Below are 21,364 nucleotides of genomic sequence, written 5' to 3' on the forward strand. Positions count from 1 at the left end.
CATTTCTGATTAGTGAGTAGTTAGTTGAGTAATTGTCTTAAGGCGTGGTCACACGAGCACCGAACCGACGTAGGTTCGGAGGCTGGTTCAGTTTGTGGCACATGTCACACGGCATCCGAAGTCACTTCGCTTCCTAGATACCATACGTATAGAGACAGCACACTGTTTCATTAGTAGTTTTTATGTATTTGAGTTAAATATTTCTATTGTAAATAAAAAACTTTGAGGAACAATTATAAATTATAGTTACACAGCAGATTTATCAGAAGATCGTTCAGTTGCTCAAAATAAATCACTCGATACAAAGATTTTGCCAACCCTTTCCATCAGCATAATTTTTTTTTATTAACATATGAATGTTTTTCTATGCTGAGTACATAAACGAAAACAGTCTTTAGCATAGTACTGTGGTTTTACATAAATAAATCAGTCAACGATACTTCATCAGGATGAATATGACACATTACTTATATTCTACACGAAAGAAAATCACAACCATTCTCTTATATTTATGCAAAACTTAAGTGCAACATCTTAACATTTATGCAACACAATCACAAGTTCGGGTGAGCCTTGTCGTAAATTGCTTCATGTTGTTTATTTAACGAAATAAAAGTATCGCCCCATTTCTTTTTTAACTTTGCTGACACGCACTTAAGAAGAAATGTGACGCGTGCTCGCTAGAATTTTAATCAGCCAATAAGAGCAAGGGTTCGGCTAGGAAATTTCGAGCAGGACCGAAATGGTTCGTTTCGGCCAGAAATGTCTTCGGCCGAACTTTTTACAGCTGACAGCAACGTCGTTTTGCGTCATTTAGTTCTGTTCGGCGCTCGTGTGACCACCCCTTTATCATATCTGCACTAGACTAAAGGCAACAATCATTTTCCTTCATGTTCACAGCCAAACCTGAGCTTAGTTTTGCTTAGCAAAAGCTTGATCATATTATCACAATTTCGTCTTCATAATGACCAGTCGTGTCAGATGCGTTACAGCTATTGAGGTTTCACTAATTGTAGTTCAATTGACTTTGAGTGATTATCTATCGAGCAATAATACTATTGAGAATGATTATTTAAGTTTTAGCTGTAATAATAATGTCGTAAGCTATAATGCTATAGTTTAACATTAACTCTAGTACGCTGATATTGTTTTTGCAGACGATATTTACATGTACATCACTCAAATCCTCTTGGTTAATTCTGTTGCTGATTGGTGCACTTTTTTATGTAAAGTAACCGTGATCGACAGACGTCATTTGCAAAAATAATCATTCTGCATGAAATATCATGGGCAAAACTCATTGGCTCATGGTTGTCCAATGTAAGGATGCTCATATAACTGTTTATACCTAATGCCCGCAGTAAGCTCTTATATAAAGATAATTACGACATCTTTTTTTTATGCTGGGCTCTTAGGAAACTCTTCGTAAGATTTCAATAGTATTAACTTTTGGCATCCAGAATAAGCCAGCGCGTTATGATCAACAGCTAATACTCATTTTATTGTAGGCAAGTACCAACTCGACAGGATGGGGGAGCGTCTGAGTGCCTCCGCTTATCTCAAGAGTCCATTTGATATGCAGAATAATCGACTGATGGGAATCTATGACTGAGGTGGGTAGATAAAAAAAAGCGGGACAACTCTTTCTGAAAATGTTTTCTTGCTAAATTCTTTGTCTGATTTGCTTCAGATTTGAAATATGACTATCTGAAGCTTATTATTAGCTCATATATACTCTCATCAGCAGGTAAAGAAATATGACTATCTGAAGCTTATTATTAGCTCATATATACTCTCAGCAGGTAAAGAAATATGACTATCTGAAGCTTATTATTAGCTCATATATACTCTCAGCAGGTAAAGAAATATGACTATCTGAAGCTTATTATTAGCTCATATATACTCATCAGCAGGTAAAGAAATATGACTATCTGAAGCTTATTATTAGCTCATATATACTCTCAGCAGGTAAAGAAATATGACTATCTGAAGCTTATTATTAGCTCATATATACTCTCATCAGGTAAAGAAATATGACTATCTGAAGCTTATTATTAGCTCATATATACTCTCAGCAGGTAAAGAAATATGACTATCTGAAGCTTATTATTAGCTCATATATACTCATCAGCAGGTAAAGAAATATGACTATCTGAAGCTTATTATTAGCTCATATATACTCTCATCAGGTAAAGAAATATGACTATCTGAAGCTTATTATTAGCTCATATATACTCTCATCAGGTAAAGAAATATGACTATCTGAAGCTTATTATTAGCTCATATATACTCTCAGCAGGTAAAGAAATATGACTATCTGAAGCTTATTATTAGCTCATATATACTCTCATCAGCAGGTAAAGAAATATGACTATCTGAAGCTTATTATTAGCTCATATATACTCTCAGCAGGTAAAGAAATATGACTATCTGAAGCTTATTATTAGCTCATATATACTCTCATCAGGTAAAGAAATATGAATATCTGAAGCTTATTATTAGCTCATATATACTCTCATCAGGTAAAGAAATATGAATATCTGAAGCTTATTATTAGCTCATATATACTCTCATCAGCAGGTAAAGAAATATGAATATCTGAAGCTTATTATTAGCTCATATATACTCTCAGCAGGTAAAGAAATATGACTATCTGAAGCTTATTATTAGCTCATATATACTCTCATCAGGTAAAGAAATATGACTATCTGAAGCTTATTATTAGCTCATATATACTCTCAGCAGGTAAAGAAATATGACTATCTGAAGCTTATTATTAGCTCATATATACTCTCATCAGGTAAAGAAACATGACTATCTGAAGCTTATTATTAGCTCATATATACTCTCAGCAGGTAAAGAAATATGACTATCTGAAGCTTATTATTAGCTCATATATACTCTCATCAGGTAAAGAAATATGAATATCTGAAGCTTATTATTAGCTCATATATACTCATCAGCAGGTAAAGAAATATGACTATCTGAAGCTTATTATTAGCTCATATATACTCTCAGCAGGTAAAGAAATATGACTATCTGAAGCTTATTATTAGCTCATATATACTCTCAGCAGGTAAAGAAATATGAATATCTGAAGCTTATTATTAGCTCATATATACTCTCATCAGCAGGTAAAGAAATATGACTATCTGAAGCTTATTATTAGCTCATATATACTCATCATCAGGTAAAGAAATATGAATATCTGAAGCTTATTATTAGCTCATATATACTCTCATCAGGTAAAGAAATATGAATATCTGAAGCTTATTATTAGCTCATATATACTCTCATCAGCAGGTAAAGAAATATGAATATCTGAAGCTTATTATTAGCTCATATATACTCTCATCAGCAGGTAAAGAAATATGAATATCTGAAGCTTATTATTAGCTCATATATACTCTCATCAGCAGGTAAAGAAATATGACTATCTGAAGCTTATTATTAGCTCATATATACTCTCATCAGCAGGTAAAGAAATATGACTATCTGAAGCTTATTATTAGCTCATATATACTCTCATCAGCAGGTAAAGAAATATGACTATCTGAAGCTTATTATTAGCTCATATATACTCTCATCAGGTAAAGAAATATGAATATCTGAAGCTTATTATTAGCTCATATATACTCTCATCAGCAGGTAAAGAAATATGACTATCTGAAGCTTATTATTAGCTCATATATACTCTCATCAGCAGGTAAAGAAATATGACTATCTGAAGCTTATTATTAGCTCATATATACTCTCATCAGGTAAAGAAATATGACTATCTGAAGCTTATTATTAGCTCATATATACTCTCAGCAGGTAAAGAAATATGAATATCTGAAGCTTATTATTAGCTCATATATACTCTCATCAGGTAAAGAAATATGACTATCTGAAGCTTATTATTAGCTCATATATACTCTCATCAGGTAAAGAAACATGACTATCTGAAGCTTATTATTAGCTCATATATACTCTCAGCAGGTAAAGAAATATGACTATCTGAAGCTTATTATTAGCTCATATATACTCTCATCAGGTAAAGAAACATGACTATCTGAAGCTTATTATTAGCTCATATATACTCTCAGCAGGTAAAGAAATATGACTATCTGAAGCTTATTATTAGCTCATATATACTCTCATCAGGTAAAGAAATATGAATATCTGAAGCTTATTATTAGCTCATATATACTCTCATCAGGTAAAGAAATATGACTATCTGAAGCTTATTATTAGCTCATATATACTCTCAGCAGGTAAAGAAATATGACTATCTGAAGCTTATTATTAGCTCATATATACTCTCATCAGGTAAAGAAATATGAATATCTGAAGCTTATTATTAGCTCATATATACTCTCATCAGGTAAAGAAATATGACTATCTGAAGCTTATTATTAGCTCATATATACTCTCATCAGGTAAAGAAACATGACTATCTGAAGCTTATTATTAGCTCATATATACTCTCAGCAGGTAAAGAAATATGACTATCTGAAGCTTATTATTAGCTCATATATACTCTCATCAGCAGGTAAAGAAATATGAATATCTGAAGCTTATTATTAGCTCATATATACTCTCATCAGGTAAAGAAATATGAATATCTGAAGCTTATTATTAGCTCATATATACTCTCAGCAGGTAAAGAAATATGACTATCTGAAGCTTATTATTAGCTCATATATACTCTCAGCAGGTAAAGAAATATGACTATCTGAAGCTTATTATTAGCTCATATATACTCTCAGCAGGTAAAGAAACATGACTATCTGAAGCTTATTATTAGCTCATATATACTCTCATCAGGTAAAGAAATATGAATATCTGAAGCTTATTATTAGCTCATATATACTCTCATCAGGTAAAGAAATATGACTATCTGAAGCTTATTATTAGCTCATATATACTCTCATCAGGTAAAGAAATATGACTATCTGAAGCTTATTATTAGCTCATATATACTCTCAGCAGGTAAAGACACCCTAGAGTGAATTCTTATTTATCATACTACTAGTTGAATGCCCGGGCAATAAGAAAGTATTTACACAAAAAACTTTATGTTCCTTAACATATGCAACAGTTACCATTTTAACTTTCAAACTTCATATTATGGGAATAGTGTTTTGTGCTGTTCAAATAAATTAGGACAAAAAATAAAACAATTGTAAAAGTGTTTAAATGTGAATTAATTAGTACATATTGGCTAGACAGTCTGTTTTGCTACGATTACAATGAAACATTATTTGGTGCTGATACAATTAATACGAGCTGAGAAAATAAATTAAAATTATGAATATGTTGAATTAAGAATAACAATTACAGTAAGAGCTCTTACAATGTAAATAATCCATTCCAGGAAAGTTTACGTTAGAGGGAATTTACGTTATGTGAATGTTAAAATACATATAAATTGCCTAATCCGCTCCAAGATATTTTCAAACTCACTTCTTTGGCCATACAAAAAAGAAAAACTTAATTGAACTATTTCAATTCGTGGGCTGTACCATAACTGTAGTACTATTGGTTTGCATCGACAACTTTTCTCTTTTTTACCATCGATCTCACTGGTTTTATAGACCATGGTTGCTGTGATTTTACAATAAATTGATGGCGACTGCACATCTCCGTCATACATCTACACGGATTGGCTTGTTTTTTTAAAACCGTAATGTCTATTCTGCAAAGTGAAGCAAATGATATATATTTTATACACCTAGAATAAAGCAAAACAGCAAAATGTTTTTACAATAAAAAACGGTTCTACCTGTTCGTCGTTGATCTGTTTCCAGCGGTCAAGGTTAGGATAAAAGAGAACTTTCAATGATACTCCAACTCTTGACACTCAGATTGGTAGACCGGCGTTGTAACACCTGCACCACTCGATTGCCTTTGTATTTATAAACAATTGCACAGCTATCCTATTCTCAGTTTTGTCAACACATTTGACTATCTGTTACAACAAACTACGTTGTCACGGAAATTGTATATGTAATACGTATAACGCTATACGCATGTCATTTTTTCTTCCGCATGTTCGACGAAATAGACTAATATTAAAATCGAATTAGAGAACTTGCCCGACTTGACACCTCACATTATATGGAATTTTTTACGTAGTAGGAAGCAAAAACTTCATGTAAATTCTTTACGTTATCTGGAATTTACGTTATAAGAACGCCTACTATAGTGCATAGAAGTGTATGTGTATAAAAAAGGTTACTCTTGCAACAGAAGCTATTCATCAAAACTGTGAATACGACGATACTGATGCCTCTCATTACTGGTACAACCATAAAAATGAGATATCAGACTGTCTGATACTTTGTCTGACCGAAAAGAGAGGGAATGTAGAGTCAATTCATACTCAAAATAATACATGTAGAATTTTCTATGTGAAAAGTACCATAAAACCTCTATTTGAACACCACCTCTATTTTAATGCCACTATAGAAAAAAGGTTTAAAACTAGAGCGCCATCCTTTAATTGAACGCCACCTCTATTTGAGCGCTACTTTACGAAAATTGTACACAAAATTTTTGTTTATGCATGTATTATAAATATGGTTTGCTTATGTTACTTGTTCTTGAATATTTATTTGTAGCATTTGATAGATTATTATTATATGACTTATAAATTTGCAGATTTATACCATACTAGCCGGATGCCTGGGCGTTGCATGCGTATTAAAAAACAGCTTATAAATAGTGGCAGGTAATGTTAGTTGCCAGCCACTTACCATTAGCCTGGCACATTTTCAATGGCTAATTTGAGTAAGCTAATAAACTTACTAATAAGAGCTGTGAGAGCAAGCTTCAGTGACGTTACATAATGCAGAATGCTATGCGAATTTTAACCCAGGTAACGACTCATCTCCCAGTTAAGCTACGCCCGTTGTATCTCGCATAGCTTGGTTTTGTTAGTTTATCGCTTGTTGAGTGAGACGTTCCGGGGTAAATATTCTGCGATACAGATTTTTCATTACTATATAATAATTGCTATAGTTGGACAGACCAAATTACAGGCGATGACAAACTTTGAGGTTTATATATATAGATTATTTGATAGCATCATTGCGCTTATATAAAGCTTATGCTCGATCGACGCTCATAACTCATCTTCTAATGCACATGAAACGTCAGTTTTGGCTGCAAATTGTAGCAAACATATCAATGAGTGCAATGAGCCTTTATGCAACATTGTTAAATATAGCCACCGTATAAAATAAAAAGATGCTTTCAAATTTAGAATGAAAAAAATTGAAAGCTTCAACAAACTATTACGCAAGCTATAGAATTGTTGTAGGTTAATCGCTAACAATAGATATCAACTGGTAGAGATATTACTCAACATCCCAATTCATTTTAATTTGGCGATCTACAAGTTGGAAGTGAGCTAGCAAAATTTTTGCATCTAAAAGGATTAATGTCGCTCCGCCTGAAGGAGAGTGCAAAGTATAGGCGACACACACTTCGCCTGTAAAAAGGTTAATTTTATCTTCACAAATTTATGAAAAGCTATTTAAAAATACACCTCTATGCAACACCTCTATTTGAACATCACCTCTAATTAAGCACCACTATAATAGGGAATGATTGAGAAATAGATCCTCAGTACATTCAAATAGAGCTTTTTAGAGTATTTAACTTTGACAGATTTAACGATAGATCTTACGAAAAACCGGAAACAGCTGTAGTGTAACGGCACATTTGAAATTGAAAAGTTGAAAATTACAGATTAAAAAAATAGGTTATGGATTTTAAACTGGCTTTTAAAAAACTTTCAAAAGGAAAACAAACGCAAACTTTTTGTATACACACTTCTATGCACTGTTATTCATTCAACAAATTCATGATTTTCATTATGTTTTCTCAGTTTGTATTAATTGTATCATTACAAAATCACTTTTTGTTGTAATCGCTGCAAAACAGACTTTATTTAGCCATTACTTGTTATTTATTTCACACCTACATTTAAACACCTTTACAGTTGCTTTATTTTTGCTCTTAGTTTATTTAAACTACACAAAACATTTTTCTCATGATATGAAGTTAGAAAGTTAGAATGGTAACTGTTGTTATATGTTAAATAAAAATAAATTTTCTGTCCAAAAACTTTTTATTACCCACGCAACGCCGCGCATTCACCTAGTTTACTATAAAAATAACTCGTGTTTGAGGATATTTATCTGTGAAAGTTGAGTAATAATTAATGTTTCATTTTTATTTTAGGTCATTTTTATTTTATGGTAGCAACCTAAAATTATACATCGAGGTCTCAAATGTAGATCAAATATCTATATTTATTTTTATTATTTATTTATTTCTCAAATATATATATATTCCTCGATGAATAAACACTAAAAAATTTTTATTTCAGCGTGTCAAATCTTAGAAGCTTTGCACATTTCTATGGAATAAAGGAATACAAGAGGTCATAAGGTCATAAAAGCATGAAATACTGTGGTTACTAGTTACCAAGTTGAACATGCTTAACAATATTTTCTAATTTTAGATTTGTCTTTGAATAAAATGGATGCAAAGTTGCTTTGTTGTATCTTTGTATTTGTATTCTTCTGGTTCAACATTGTTAATTTATTACAGAAAGTTGAAACAGATGTCTGACTTGAGCCACTATCCGTGTGACTAGTGAGAAGAAAAACTACAGTGTAGCCTAGTGTAACAGCACCAGTCTTTGGTTATTGTATATTCGTACTGGTCTTCCTCCTGTTGCTCATTGTCTTACGCAGAAACATACATCAGCAGTTCCATATATTGTGAGACGCTCAAGTATTGTGTGACGATGGCTATTCATGCATTTCTTACTTGAACAATAAATGCTGCCAATATATCTATCATTTTTATGCAGACATTCTCATGTTTTTAGGGGAATTTGTTGTATCTTATTGGAAAAGTAGTTGCCCACTCATGCAAATCACAAGTTTGTTAAATAATTGGATCATAGGTTAGAACAGTCTCATAAGATCTCTAAAGACAGCGAATGAAGACTGGAGGTTGCATTACTGCAATACTTGCATTATTGCATTAGCTCAAAATAAAGGAGATGAATAGACATGATTACTACTAGGTTTACGGTAACACAATTGTATTTCCAATTGAGGCAAGGTCATCCACAGGTGCTTATATATACGACAGCATTATATATAACACAGCATTATAGTGGTGAGATACTGTCCCGCGCAATCCACATCATCCTACACACTGATAGTGGTATATGGTAAGATCCAGTAAGCCGTCATTAATCGACTAGGTCGACTAGCGATTATTAAGACTAGGTCAATTTCAATTCTTCCTATAATGTCTAAAACTTTGTAAAAACGTGCCACCTTCCATATTCAAGAATATTTGAGAAAGAATAAAATAATAAATGACTTAAGTGGAAATACTCCTAGTATCTCTGATTTTCCTTGATTTTAAGAGGGCTTTTGACTGCATTTCCCAGACTATTCTGCATAAAAGGTTTTCAGCTTGTGGTATCACTGGTAGTGTTATGACTTACATTCATTTTATCTAATAGCCTGCTGAGATGATGGAATGAAATCAAAGAGTCAGCACATTGACATTTTCATACCTCAATAATTGGCCCTACACTCTTAATTTATCCCATGACCAAACGAGCGGAGCGAATGTTTGAGAGTTTTTATGATAAATGCATGTGCACACAACTTACAAAAATTATTCATCAACAACATCGCAAACCCTTGTACCAAAATCTCATCAACAAATTTAACCATTTTTCTGTGGATTCGTTTAAGTATAATAACGATACAAAACACATATAAACCTATTTAAATATATTACCAAGTCTTTGAAAAGTGTCGACAGTATCTTAAAACTTACCCATCTGAACGGATTATACACAAAGAGACAGATTAATTTGGCCGAAAATCGTTATTAAAACTTGCTAAGCCTTACTTTTATTAAAATTAAGACTGGCAAACGAAACGCTGAGCGACAGAGAATAGAACCATTAAGTCGTGTGCATTTCACGAAAAAATGGCGTGCGCATTTCATCAGTCTATAGCATTGTCGAATCGCTGAAGGTTTTTGTAATTAACGTAAAAGTACTGAAATATCATCGTTTCTTTTTTGCCTATTTCAAAGTAACTGACATTTTAGACACTTTTGAGTACTTTGGTATTCTAACTGATGTCCAAAGCAGTGAAAGTAAAGGAAATGACAATATTTTTTCTAATGATTCTTATGAGATTACTACAATATTTGATTACAAGTTTGGATGACTATTGAAGTGTTATAGTCACACTAACAACATAGATGATGGGCAATATGTTACTGTTTTTGTTTTTTCTAAATAGTTTTGTTAAATAGATTTTCTAAAAATCTATATAAATATCACAACTTCTTGATATTGTTAGCTATGACGTTTTGAAATGTAAACAAAATTGTGCATTGGTTTTCTATTATTACTGTATTACTATATTAATAATATTGGTTATTCTAATAATATCAGTGCATTTTACTTCTAATATTGCATTTCTCCTATTGCAGGGGGAGAGATATAAACATATAATCCTTTCCTTTCATTATTGCTGTTTGTTAAATATAATAACACCCAGACCCAACACATTACAGCTACCATTGCAGTTATCCTATTGCACTGCAGTGCCATTTGACTGCTAATATTGCATTTCTCAACCATCAGTACCCTTTCTTTTTTCCAATATCACTTTGGTCGTGGGCTGTATGACAGGATAATTTCTAGTCTTAATGGCTTGCAGTTGTACTCAGATCTACCTTTTCTCACCTCCTTTATACCGTTATATTTTTGGGATGGACTCCTACCGCTGTAGCATACTGAATCATAAAGATACAGCACGTTAAACACACAACTTGTTGTCATTATAAGGTCATTTCAAAGATAAGTTTAGTTCATTGCCTGCATAAACATCTGAGGACATTATCTTTGTTTAGATTTGTATTGGTTTTTATTGTATTTGTATTGGTGCTTCATAGAAAATATTTCACTTAATAATGATTAAGTTATCACCAAAAGTATATATATATATATATTTATATATATGTAAATACATACATATCTACACCTATATAGGTATACATATGTATGTGTGTAGATATATATTTGAGCACTTTGGTGTCAGCACTTTGTGCTGACACCAAAGTGCTCAAATATATACAAATGTGATTTGAGCACACTAGTGTCAGCACATTGACTTTGTTAAAGTCTGTGAGGCAACCTAGTTATTTCTTCGCAGAAGATCAACCCGTATTGGTAATAGGATTTGTCTCCCTTGCCGGCTCTGAGCTACGCTGATGAGGCTTTAATAGCCGCAAAAGTAGGGTCTGTAGCATGAGTATTTATACATGTATATATTTATACATATATACGTATATATCTAAGTATATAATATTATGTATGATATAAAGAGTGCTTAGCTGTCAGTAAAGTCACTTAGTAAAATGACTATTAGTGGTTAACCAACAGTTAAGTACTTTCTATATTATACATTATACTATAATTCATTCTGCACATATCCTGTACATAATCAGTTGTGCTTTTTATTGTTCTTTATGAAACTTGTGTTTCTAGTGATAATATATATGTGTATATACATGTGTGTGTATATATGCTTATATATATATATATCTACAGATACATACGGTCCGTATATGCTTACCAAAGTTGCTGAAAGCTCTTACCAAATTTACATATATGCTTATGTATATATTTAGATATGACGGGATGGTTCATCCTTTCAGAGCTTAAATTTCAACTTGTCGTTTTTTATTTCAAACAGCCTACTTTCCTTCATCCTTGACATTCAAGGATTTGTCTTTTCAACAAGCTGATTCATCCGACCTCGTCACCAAGCTCTTGTCAGGTGTAGCTAACTCCTACTGCTCATCAAAGCAATCCTTATTACCGTATAATAAAGCCACACTAAAAGTATTAAGGAAAATAATTATCTCACAGGAATTGAACGCAAACCCTCCGACCATCCATTTTACAGTCTGATACTCTAACCACTACACCACTCAACCACCCTGGTACTTTATGAATTAGTTTTGGATATAGTGATTACTCATTACGATCTCTTATGGTGTACTAGTGTTTATAAACTGTATGAAGTAGTACGGCCTAGCATATAGCTAATAGTAGCAGTAGTTCCAACCTTCAACCAGTCAAGTCAGTAATGGCAACCCGAGCATCGTTTTATTCCCCTAAAATATCAAATGTTCAGTGAATGAGAATAGGTATAGTAGTAACGCGTGTGACTCTCTCATTCCCATTACTCATTATAGGTATCTTATTGGTATGACGTTTGTCTTCATGAGCCTCAGGCCCCTTGGCAAGTAATCAGAAAATAGAAAATCATTACACATTAGTAGATACTAAGCAGAATGGTGAGAGACCCTGCAGGTCATTATAATCCATTTGCACTGGTTATTATCTGCTGACAGGCTCAAACCATCAACTGTTCAAGCAATGCAGTCGGACATCTAGTTCACATTACATGTAGCAGGCTTATCATCTTTTAACAATGTTAGATATCTTTATAATTTTTGTAGAAGGTTTTCGATTTGACCTGAAACCAGTTTGGAGTGAATCTGTGGACTGGTGTCACTGTGATACATAATTGGATATGATCAATGGCAAATATCTTGTAGTTACTTGCAATAGGAAGACCCTAATTTAAGACTACCAGTACCAACTGTAAGTTGGTAGGCCTATCAATAATAGCCCTAATTTAAGAATTTCCGCTCCTAAGTTGGTTGGCATAAATTATAGCCCTAATTTGAGAATGTCAATTCCAACTTTCAGTTGGGGTAGTATCAATTATAGCCCTAATTTAAGAATGTCAGTTCCCACCCCAAGTTGGGGTTGTTTCAATGATAGCCCTAATTTAAGAATGTCGGTTCCCACCCTAAATTGGGTGGCATCAATTATAGCCTCAATCTGAGAATGTCAAGTCTAATCCTAAGTTGGGGTGGTATCAACTAGAGTTGCCCCGATTTTGGTATCGGTACCGATATGGGTGTTAAGTATCTGAATCGGTATCAGGCGATATTTTCTTAAACAATCTGGAACTTCAGATACTTTTTACAGATCAACTTCTGAGCAGAAAATAGTATTTTAGCCTGTTGCACTGATAACGATCATCAGCTGCAAGCTCCTTATTCTTACCTAATGAATTCCGAGCCTACCACACTATTCATTTGATGTCTATAGCCTGACCAACATCAACACAGCTGAGGAACATTTTTGCTTTGGTCAGGACATGATCACTAAGTGTGGTATTTCCCAATTACAGTGTTGGGATTTATTGCAGCCAATCACGAACAAGATAACGGAGAAAGGAAACAAGAATGCAGTGTAATATTTCTATTTACTAGCATTACGAAAGAACTTTAATCAGCCGATGCATAAAGTTATCTATTTCTCTTTTTATCCTGACAATACATAGCTTGTTTGTTGGGTTGTTCTCGTTTGGTTGTGTTGTGAATGTAATTTGTTTCTCTTTTTTATTATATTCATTTACACGTTAACTTTGGAAGTCCTACAGATCATTTGGTGAGCTAATTCATATGAGTAAACTTGCAGGTCTTACTATAAATTTTAAAAACGCTGTTCTTGCACAGGTGCTGCTAGCGTTGTTGTTTTTGTTGACAACAATAAATAAGTACAAGCAAATAAATTAATATTTATATTTTTTTATAATAAAATGAACAATTATCTATGTAACACAAAAAATCTGAATCGGATTATTTTTCAATAAGAATCGATATATCGGATCGGTATCTGAATCGGCTGGTGAATTTAGAATCGGGGCATCTCTAGTATCAACTACAGCCCTAATTTTAGGATGCCAATTACAACTCTAAGTTGGTATCAACTATAGGGTGGCATTGTGAAGGATTCACTGTGGCCTCTGCTACTCCACAAAGAGCCAAACAACTAGAGTGTGAGGCTTTATATATTTTGAATATATATAAATCTCAAGGTTGGTCTGTCTGCCGTTCATCTGTCCAGTTATAGAGATAAAGGAGTAGCAACAAAACGGCATCTTCGTACTGGATTTGAACTCACGGATATTGCAACTGCAAATTTGCAAACACGCGCGTGTAACCACAAGGCTAAGCCGCTCTTACCATTCCCACTGCTCTTACCATATACTGTAGGCCTATATCATTTTTGCGATTGCACATACTAAATGCGCCCTTTTTATTAATATTACCTCTTGTGCTTGCTAATTTTCTGAAATATTTTTAAAAGTTAGTTTTTGTACCATTACCTATTTTTTTAATTTGTAATTCTCAAATGTGCCGTTTCAATTTCAAATGTGCGATTATACTCATATTTCCGGTTTCGGTAAATTTCTGGTTTTTCTAAAAGCTAAATGCTTTTCGTGTGGACGATTGTATTATTTGGAGTAGAAATTAGCTCTACATTCTCTCTCCATTCAGTCAGACAAGGAAAGTCTGATATTTCATTTTTACATTTGTACTAGTATCGAAAGGTATCAGTATCGAAAGGTACGAGTATCGTCTATCGAAACTTTGAATACAACGAGCTTCTACTGCAACAGTACACTTTTTTCATACACACACTTTCACGCACTCATTGCTATTTTTCTTCTAATTTATTTGAACTGCATTAAAACACTTTTTGCATGATAAGAAGTTTAAAAGTTAAAATGATATATGTTGTATATGTTAAATAAAAGTAAGTTTTTGGGCAAAAAGTTTTTATTATCTGGACAACGCCGGGTAGTAGTGAATATAAGGAAATTAGTAAATATATAAAATATAATAGAGTCAATATGTGAATATACAATAACTGCAATGGGGAAACTTTCCGGTGCTCTGCCTTCTCTTGGCTATTCAGGCTCCTCATATAATTTTCATGATCGTATGCTCCGGCCCCTTCTGAATGGCCGGCTTCTGCCGGTCTGGCAGCAGGTCAGTCTATTTGGTGCCAGTTCTACGGACAGCCGGCCCGGCTTTTACTAGCCAGCTAGTTGTGCTTCTGGTCACTCATTCTGATCATGGACTGGCATGATCCCTTTTGGCCTCATTCTGGGCCGGCCCATGTCTTTCTCGGCTCGGCTGTTCTCTTCAGATCGGCCGGCTGGCTGTATCAGTCTCTCGCGGCTCTAGGTGCGGCTGCTAGTTTTCATTACAGTATCAGTTATAGCCCTAATTCTGGAGATGTAAAGTCCAACCCAAAGTTGGTGCGGTGTCAATTATAGCCCTACTTTGGGTTCTTCAATTCCAGCCCTAAGTACATGTAGCATTTGATTAAATCATTAGGAAACTCACATGTCTTTATATGAAATTGAGTTCTTTGCTTGTAGTCTTACACTTTGGAGACCTGCTGTATCTGTTTATGTTAAAATGTTATAGACTCAGCTCTCTATTCATTCTGACTACGTATTGGTTGTATCCCTATGATTTTGGAAAATTGCCAACCTGGACCAAATTTTAAAAACTATATGACCTTGAAATGGTATCCTCATGATGATGAACACGTGTGAAGATCTCGTGAAGACACACAAGTTTTTCATAGTTATGAAATTCACTAAACGATCTAAGGCAACTTGAGGAGTGTTGGTACATGGATATGTAGAGACACTCCTCAAGTTGTCTTAGATCACTGATATGTCTGTACTGATACTGATATACTGATCACTTGACATTTTCTGTGCATGGATATGTACACATATTCTGTAAGGCCATGTCTTATACCATAAAGCCATGTGTCATTATGGCGCGGTCATTGTAGTTTCAAAAGTGTCTAGTCATCAAGTCTTGCTTTACTATCATTGAATTTGAAGAAAGAACTGGTTCAGATCACGCGGAGTACTGATTTGGGCTCTGATATGGTTTGAATGAAGAACATTACTGGGCATTTTGATGATATCAACTCAATTTATTACAAGGACGCTGGATGAATGCATTACAATGTAATCAATGCACCATTTGAGTATGCTTATGCCAAAATAACAAGCCAATATAAATCTGTCCGTCTTGAAATAATTTGTAGATTCCCTGCACTTTCTCAGATTTGTCAGCACTTTCTCAAGAAGAGTTAACAAAGCTTGTGCTCTTAAGATCTTCATGCATGCAGCATTCCTAAAACCACTCTATTGGACAGCACACATTTTTGCGATTAATTATTGATAGTAAATAGTGTCATTTTAGCAGCAAATAGCAATTAAGCTCGCTCTGTCAGTTTCTAGCTTGCAGGAGTTGAAAACATCCTTACAATACGCTGTCGTTCATCATGTCTTTATTGGTCAATAACTGCTGCTGATAATTACGCAGCTGACCCTGAATATATTAGCCACAGTAATATTTATTCATTGACCGGTCTTTTATTTCCCACACTTGAATCACATGCCGCCTTCAGATCAACAAAAGTTATGGCTGAGAAAGGTGATTTTGAGTCTTTAGCTTCACATATGAACACTATTGTGAAGCGGCTGCGCAAAAGTGCAGTTAAAAGCACTACAGGCGGCCTCTCAGCGGGTACTTCTATCAGATCCATGCTTGGATATCAACGTTGGACTCAGAAGGAGGATGCAACACTTTTGGACAGTCAGAAAAGAGAGCATTCAGAGCCGGATGATTCTTGCAAGAATGGAGGAGGTCATGCACTTGAAAGGCAAGATGAAGAGATGGCTGAAGGAACTGATGACACCAGCTTGTCATCGGATAAGTCTCAGCGATCCAGCGGGTGCTCCTCAGATGACGATGAAGAGATGGAGCCAGCGGTTACTACAGCTGATAGCATCTCTGCATGGCAGGCAGGATGGAATGTGACCAATGCTATACAGGTTGGTCTAATGAACAAACCATGCTTTGACGACTCAAATAAAAATTGCAAGTTTGCACACTAGTTTTTTTTTTCAAATTGTTTTATGAAGTGCTGAAATAAAAAACTGAGGGCTCTTTTGATATTTTGTAGGCATTTGGAATATTTTGGTAAAATTAATAGATATACAATTTATAACACTTTTTAAAATGTCGTAAATCTATATCTCGAATTTAAATTTGATGTCGGCCTGTAGAAGCAGCAACCTTAAAAAGCAACTGAAAGACTATGCTTGCTCAGCATGTTCACGTCTCTTGTCCAGGTGTCGTTAGGCCTTTCCAAGCCTCTGGTCCAGGTGTCATTAGGCCTTTGCAAGCCTCCGGTCCAGGTGTGATTAGGCCTTTCCGAGTCTCTGGCCTAACTCTCGCTAGGCCTTTCCCAGCCTCTAGTCCAGCTCTTGCTAGACCTTTCCAAGCCTCTGGTCCAGCTCTCGCTAGGCCTTTCCCAGCCAGCCTCTAGTCCAGCTCTTGCTAGACCTTTTCAAGCCCCTGGCCCAGCTCTTGCTAGATCTTTCCAAGCCTTCTGTCCAATGATAAACACAGTTGACAGCCTGCATTCAACAGCTTAGATAAATAGAAATAGGTTTAGAGAATTTCATTGAATCTGCAATAAGTCAAGGTAATACCAAACCATGTGATTGCCTAATTTCTTTGCAATGAACTAGCTTACTAGGTAGGTCTGTATTGGGAAGACCAGATCGGAAATATGATAAAAATAATCAGTGCCTTTAGTGCCATCGGCTCATTAACTAGCAGAGTTTCTGCATGAGATAATTGTAGTGGCTAAAATAGGCCTTGAAAAGTGTGTTTTCAAACGCAAAGTCAGCTTTCATTAGCCTCTAAATCAAAAGTTCATATAAATTTCTAATGGGGTAATTTGTACTTACAATCGGTAGAGCGCTATGCCTATCTCTTAAAAAATCAATAATAAATTTCAATTGTTACCAGCTGTATCTCAGGTCTGTTTATTTATTGTGGAGAGCTTTATTGCTGAGTTCTATGACAGCTTGTGTCAGCCCGAGTCTACAGCCCATGATACTGCTGCTCATTCCACCCCATAGACCCATAGACATATACTATTAACTATAGTTAATAGGTCTACGTTCCACCCTAACACAGGCAAGCCATTATACTGCAGAAAAACAGCCCTACCAGTGCTTAAGATTTAGGTACAATATTATTGGTGAATTAGGAAGAATATTCAGTGATTGAAGATATAGCTCTCTGTCATAACAAGCTGGCTCAGTCTTACTCAAATTAATTTGACAAATCATTCTGATAAATTTTTTATCCAAAAGAGGGTTCGAGTGAAGTATAATAATTCTGACAATTGCTAATTTCTACAAAATTATAGTAAATCAAACTACTTTACATTTATTTATCTAAAATACATCATACATATTATGATTATTAAATATTACACTTTTATACTATGGTACCCACTAGAGCTGTACTCATATCTCCAAGTTTGCTATAAAAAGGAAAATATAAAAACTCAAAAATAAGTTTTATGTCACATTAAATATTTTATCATGTCATTCAAATCAAGTTCATCTGTTGATTACTTCAGAGCTCAACATTTGAAATCTTTAAATTAGAAAATTGACGTGGTTGGGGTGGGGTGCAAAGGTCAAGTATCACCTTTTGTGTGCTGAGGCTATATTAGTAATAGTAAGTTTTTCAGGCTTTTCTTCTTGCGTAATAAGAAGATTTTAAATAAAATTATGTTCTAAAGAAAGTTGAAATATGAGAGTGGGCTGCTGTGCGCAGAATCCTGAATTGTGCGAGGATGTGATTAAGTGGACAGCACCTTCTACATTAAAACTTAGCTTTTCCATCAGTATAAAACACATTTTAGCTATGAGTTGGTCATAACAAAAATGAGAGGGCAATTAAAAATACTCTCCAAGTATCAGCTATGATCGGTGTTCAAGCTACAACTTGGAGCGGTGCCACCAAGCTATTAACCTCTTACAGTGACTACAGGGTGAGACTTTTTCATAGTGGACCTTAGTCTAACTAAAATATCCCCCAACTATTTTTTCAGCCTTTCTTAATGTTTGTACGAACAATAATTGAAAGGATTCTTTATCAGCGTTGAAGCACAAAATATGAGCAATTTAACTTTGATTTCAAAGTTGTATCAACTAAAACTATATGTGTTGCCTTTATTTGCCATATTTTTACAGCTAAGTATTGGGGGTTATCTGTCTTTGATGCCTCCACATTGTTTTATTTTTATTTGAGCAACATTTCGTTTTTTTTATATTATAAGTAAATATATATATGTACATATATTTATATCTATGCGGTATATTTATATATATATAATATGTATTTATAATATAGATATGTAAATATTTTCTGTAACTGACTCAGGTTGATTGTTGTTGGTTGCAGATATCACACCATATTCACCAAATGCTCCAATGACTACTAGAATTACGGTTGTTTTTACATGCCAGTTCTTTTCAGTCTTCCTCTAAGTGGGAGATATTGTTTCACTTTCTCTTTTTCATTGCTGGCCATGTTGTAGTCATTGGGTACCACTATATGTGTTATAGAAGCCCTCTTGCTCTATTGTAATATATATATATATATATATATATATATATATATATATATATATATATATATATATATATATATATATATATATATATTACGACTTCATGTTATTATTATAATACTAATTCACGCTGCTTCGCTCTACATTTCCTAAACCAAATTAATAAAGCTATAATATATCCACACAAGAATTTGCTGGTAATTACAGTTGGAAATCGTACAAATAAATCCTTACTGGCAATGCTGGCTGTTTGTAAAAAGTGAATAAATTTTTTCACTGTAAATAAATTTTCTGGTGAAAAAGTACGTTCAACCAGTTCAAAGTTATCTCAGAGCTGGCCACATTATTCCTTATATTTTCAGTTAGCTTGATTTACTGGGCATGTCTCATCTTTTATTAGTCTAAATGACTTTGTACTTATGATGGTAATAAACCATATCTCAGAGCGCTAACGTCTTCGCATTGATCAAGCACCTTTTTTAGAATTCCTTTATTCTTATACGGTAGTATGTCTGTATCGTAACTTGTCTTACACCACTTTTTGGGCGAGCCATGAGAGTTTTTGACAAAAAATATAGCGGAGCAATTTTTTATTTCGCAGGCAAAGCCAATTAGTTTATTATAAGGATTGACATAAAAATTATATATATTGTATATGAAAATTATAAAAAAAGGGATGGAATAGAGAGCATCCCATTTAAGAGCACAGCATCAGACGATACTGCTAACATCGTGGGTAGAATGATGGCCAATGATAATATCTACAGTACGCCATAACATTGCCAGTTGTATACTAGCGGTCAGCTCATAAAGCAAGCCTGAAATAATGAAATATCATAGCTGATGACACTTTTTATGTCTGTATTTCGCTTTATACGTTATACTGGTTATAGGAGCATTCTTTCATTTTGGTTAGCTAAGCTAGGCTGACTTTGTTTGTTCTATAAACGACACCTGGGCCCAACTGCATTACATGTTTTCTAAACAGCCCCTTTTAAATTATTACAATTGAAACACTTTTACACTTTACCATTTTGAAGACAATCTTTGTTCATTCAAAATTTACAATCAGCGTTTCTTATTTCACCCCATGTTAGGAACTCTCTGCCCCATGTTAGGAGTGCTCTGCTTTATGTTAGGAACTTTCTGCTCCATGTTAGGAACTCTCTGCCCCATGTTAGGAACTCTCTGCCCCATGTTAGAAACTCTCTGCACCATGTTAAGAACTCTCTGCCTCATGTTAGGAACTCTCTGCCTCATGTTAGGAACTCTCTGCACCATGTTAGGAACTCTCTGCCTCATGTTAGGAACTATCGACCAATGTTTGGTAACAGCCGTTGTCTGCATCTATAATCATATTATGATCAATACACGTTCTACAACAGGTTGAAATTTACATTTTGATCAGCTGATTTGTTTAGCATTGCTGTCTTGCTGCATTCATTTAATGCATATGTTTTTTGAGTCAGCTGGAAGAAAATTCAAAAGTACACAGATATTGCATATTTAACGATGTTTCGCTACACTGTCGGCTATCATGAAGCTGAGGCCTAGTTTCCTACTTGGCAGGTTTTAAGGCTTGAAAGCTGAAAACCTTTGATGCTCATTTTCAGAACCTTAACTATTGTGGTAATTTAATTTTCATGCGCCGGCATATTTTGTGATAAAAATCCAATAATAGAGTTTATGGCGTTTCAAGATGAACTGAATCGATACCACAATCTATTCATTCTAAACTTTTAAAATAAATAGAAGCATAAAATTTACGTATGGTTAAATTTACTATGGTATCTAGCGCATTGTCTATGCAACCATGCCAGACAGTTTGTTATTTAATTACTCAGACTCCTTGACTTTAGCGATAGTACATTAGTATAACTTATGTAAGGCGTCATCGAACACAAATGTTTTTTGTAGGGA

At 34.3% G+C, this 21,364-nt stretch overlaps 1 protein-coding gene across 2 annotated transcripts in view; it reads left to right on the forward strand.

The window, feature by feature from the left end:
* The window catches only part of LOC137389681 (sarcosine dehydrogenase, mitochondrial-like), a 37,440-nt gene extending 28,587 nt beyond the window's left edge, over nt 1-8,853 (forward strand). For both annotated transcript variants that reach the window (XM_068075760.1, XM_068075759.1), the window contains exons 20-21: nt 1,509-1,613; nt 8,605-8,853. In XM_068075760.1, coding sequence (XP_067931861.1) covers nt 1,509-1,612 — 104 coding nt within the window. In that variant the 3' untranslated portion in view covers nt 1,613; nt 8,605-8,853. The remainder of the gene's footprint in view (nt 1-1,508; nt 1,614-8,604) is intronic.
* Nucleotides 8,854-21,364: the final 12,511 nt, after the last annotated feature.

This window comes from Watersipora subatra, chromosome 3 (assembly GCF_963576615.1).
Source record: "Watersipora subatra chromosome 3, tzWatSuba1.1, whole genome shotgun sequence".
Lineage (NCBI taxonomy): Eukaryota > Metazoa > Bryozoa > Gymnolaemata > Cheilostomatida > Watersiporidae > Watersipora > Watersipora subatra.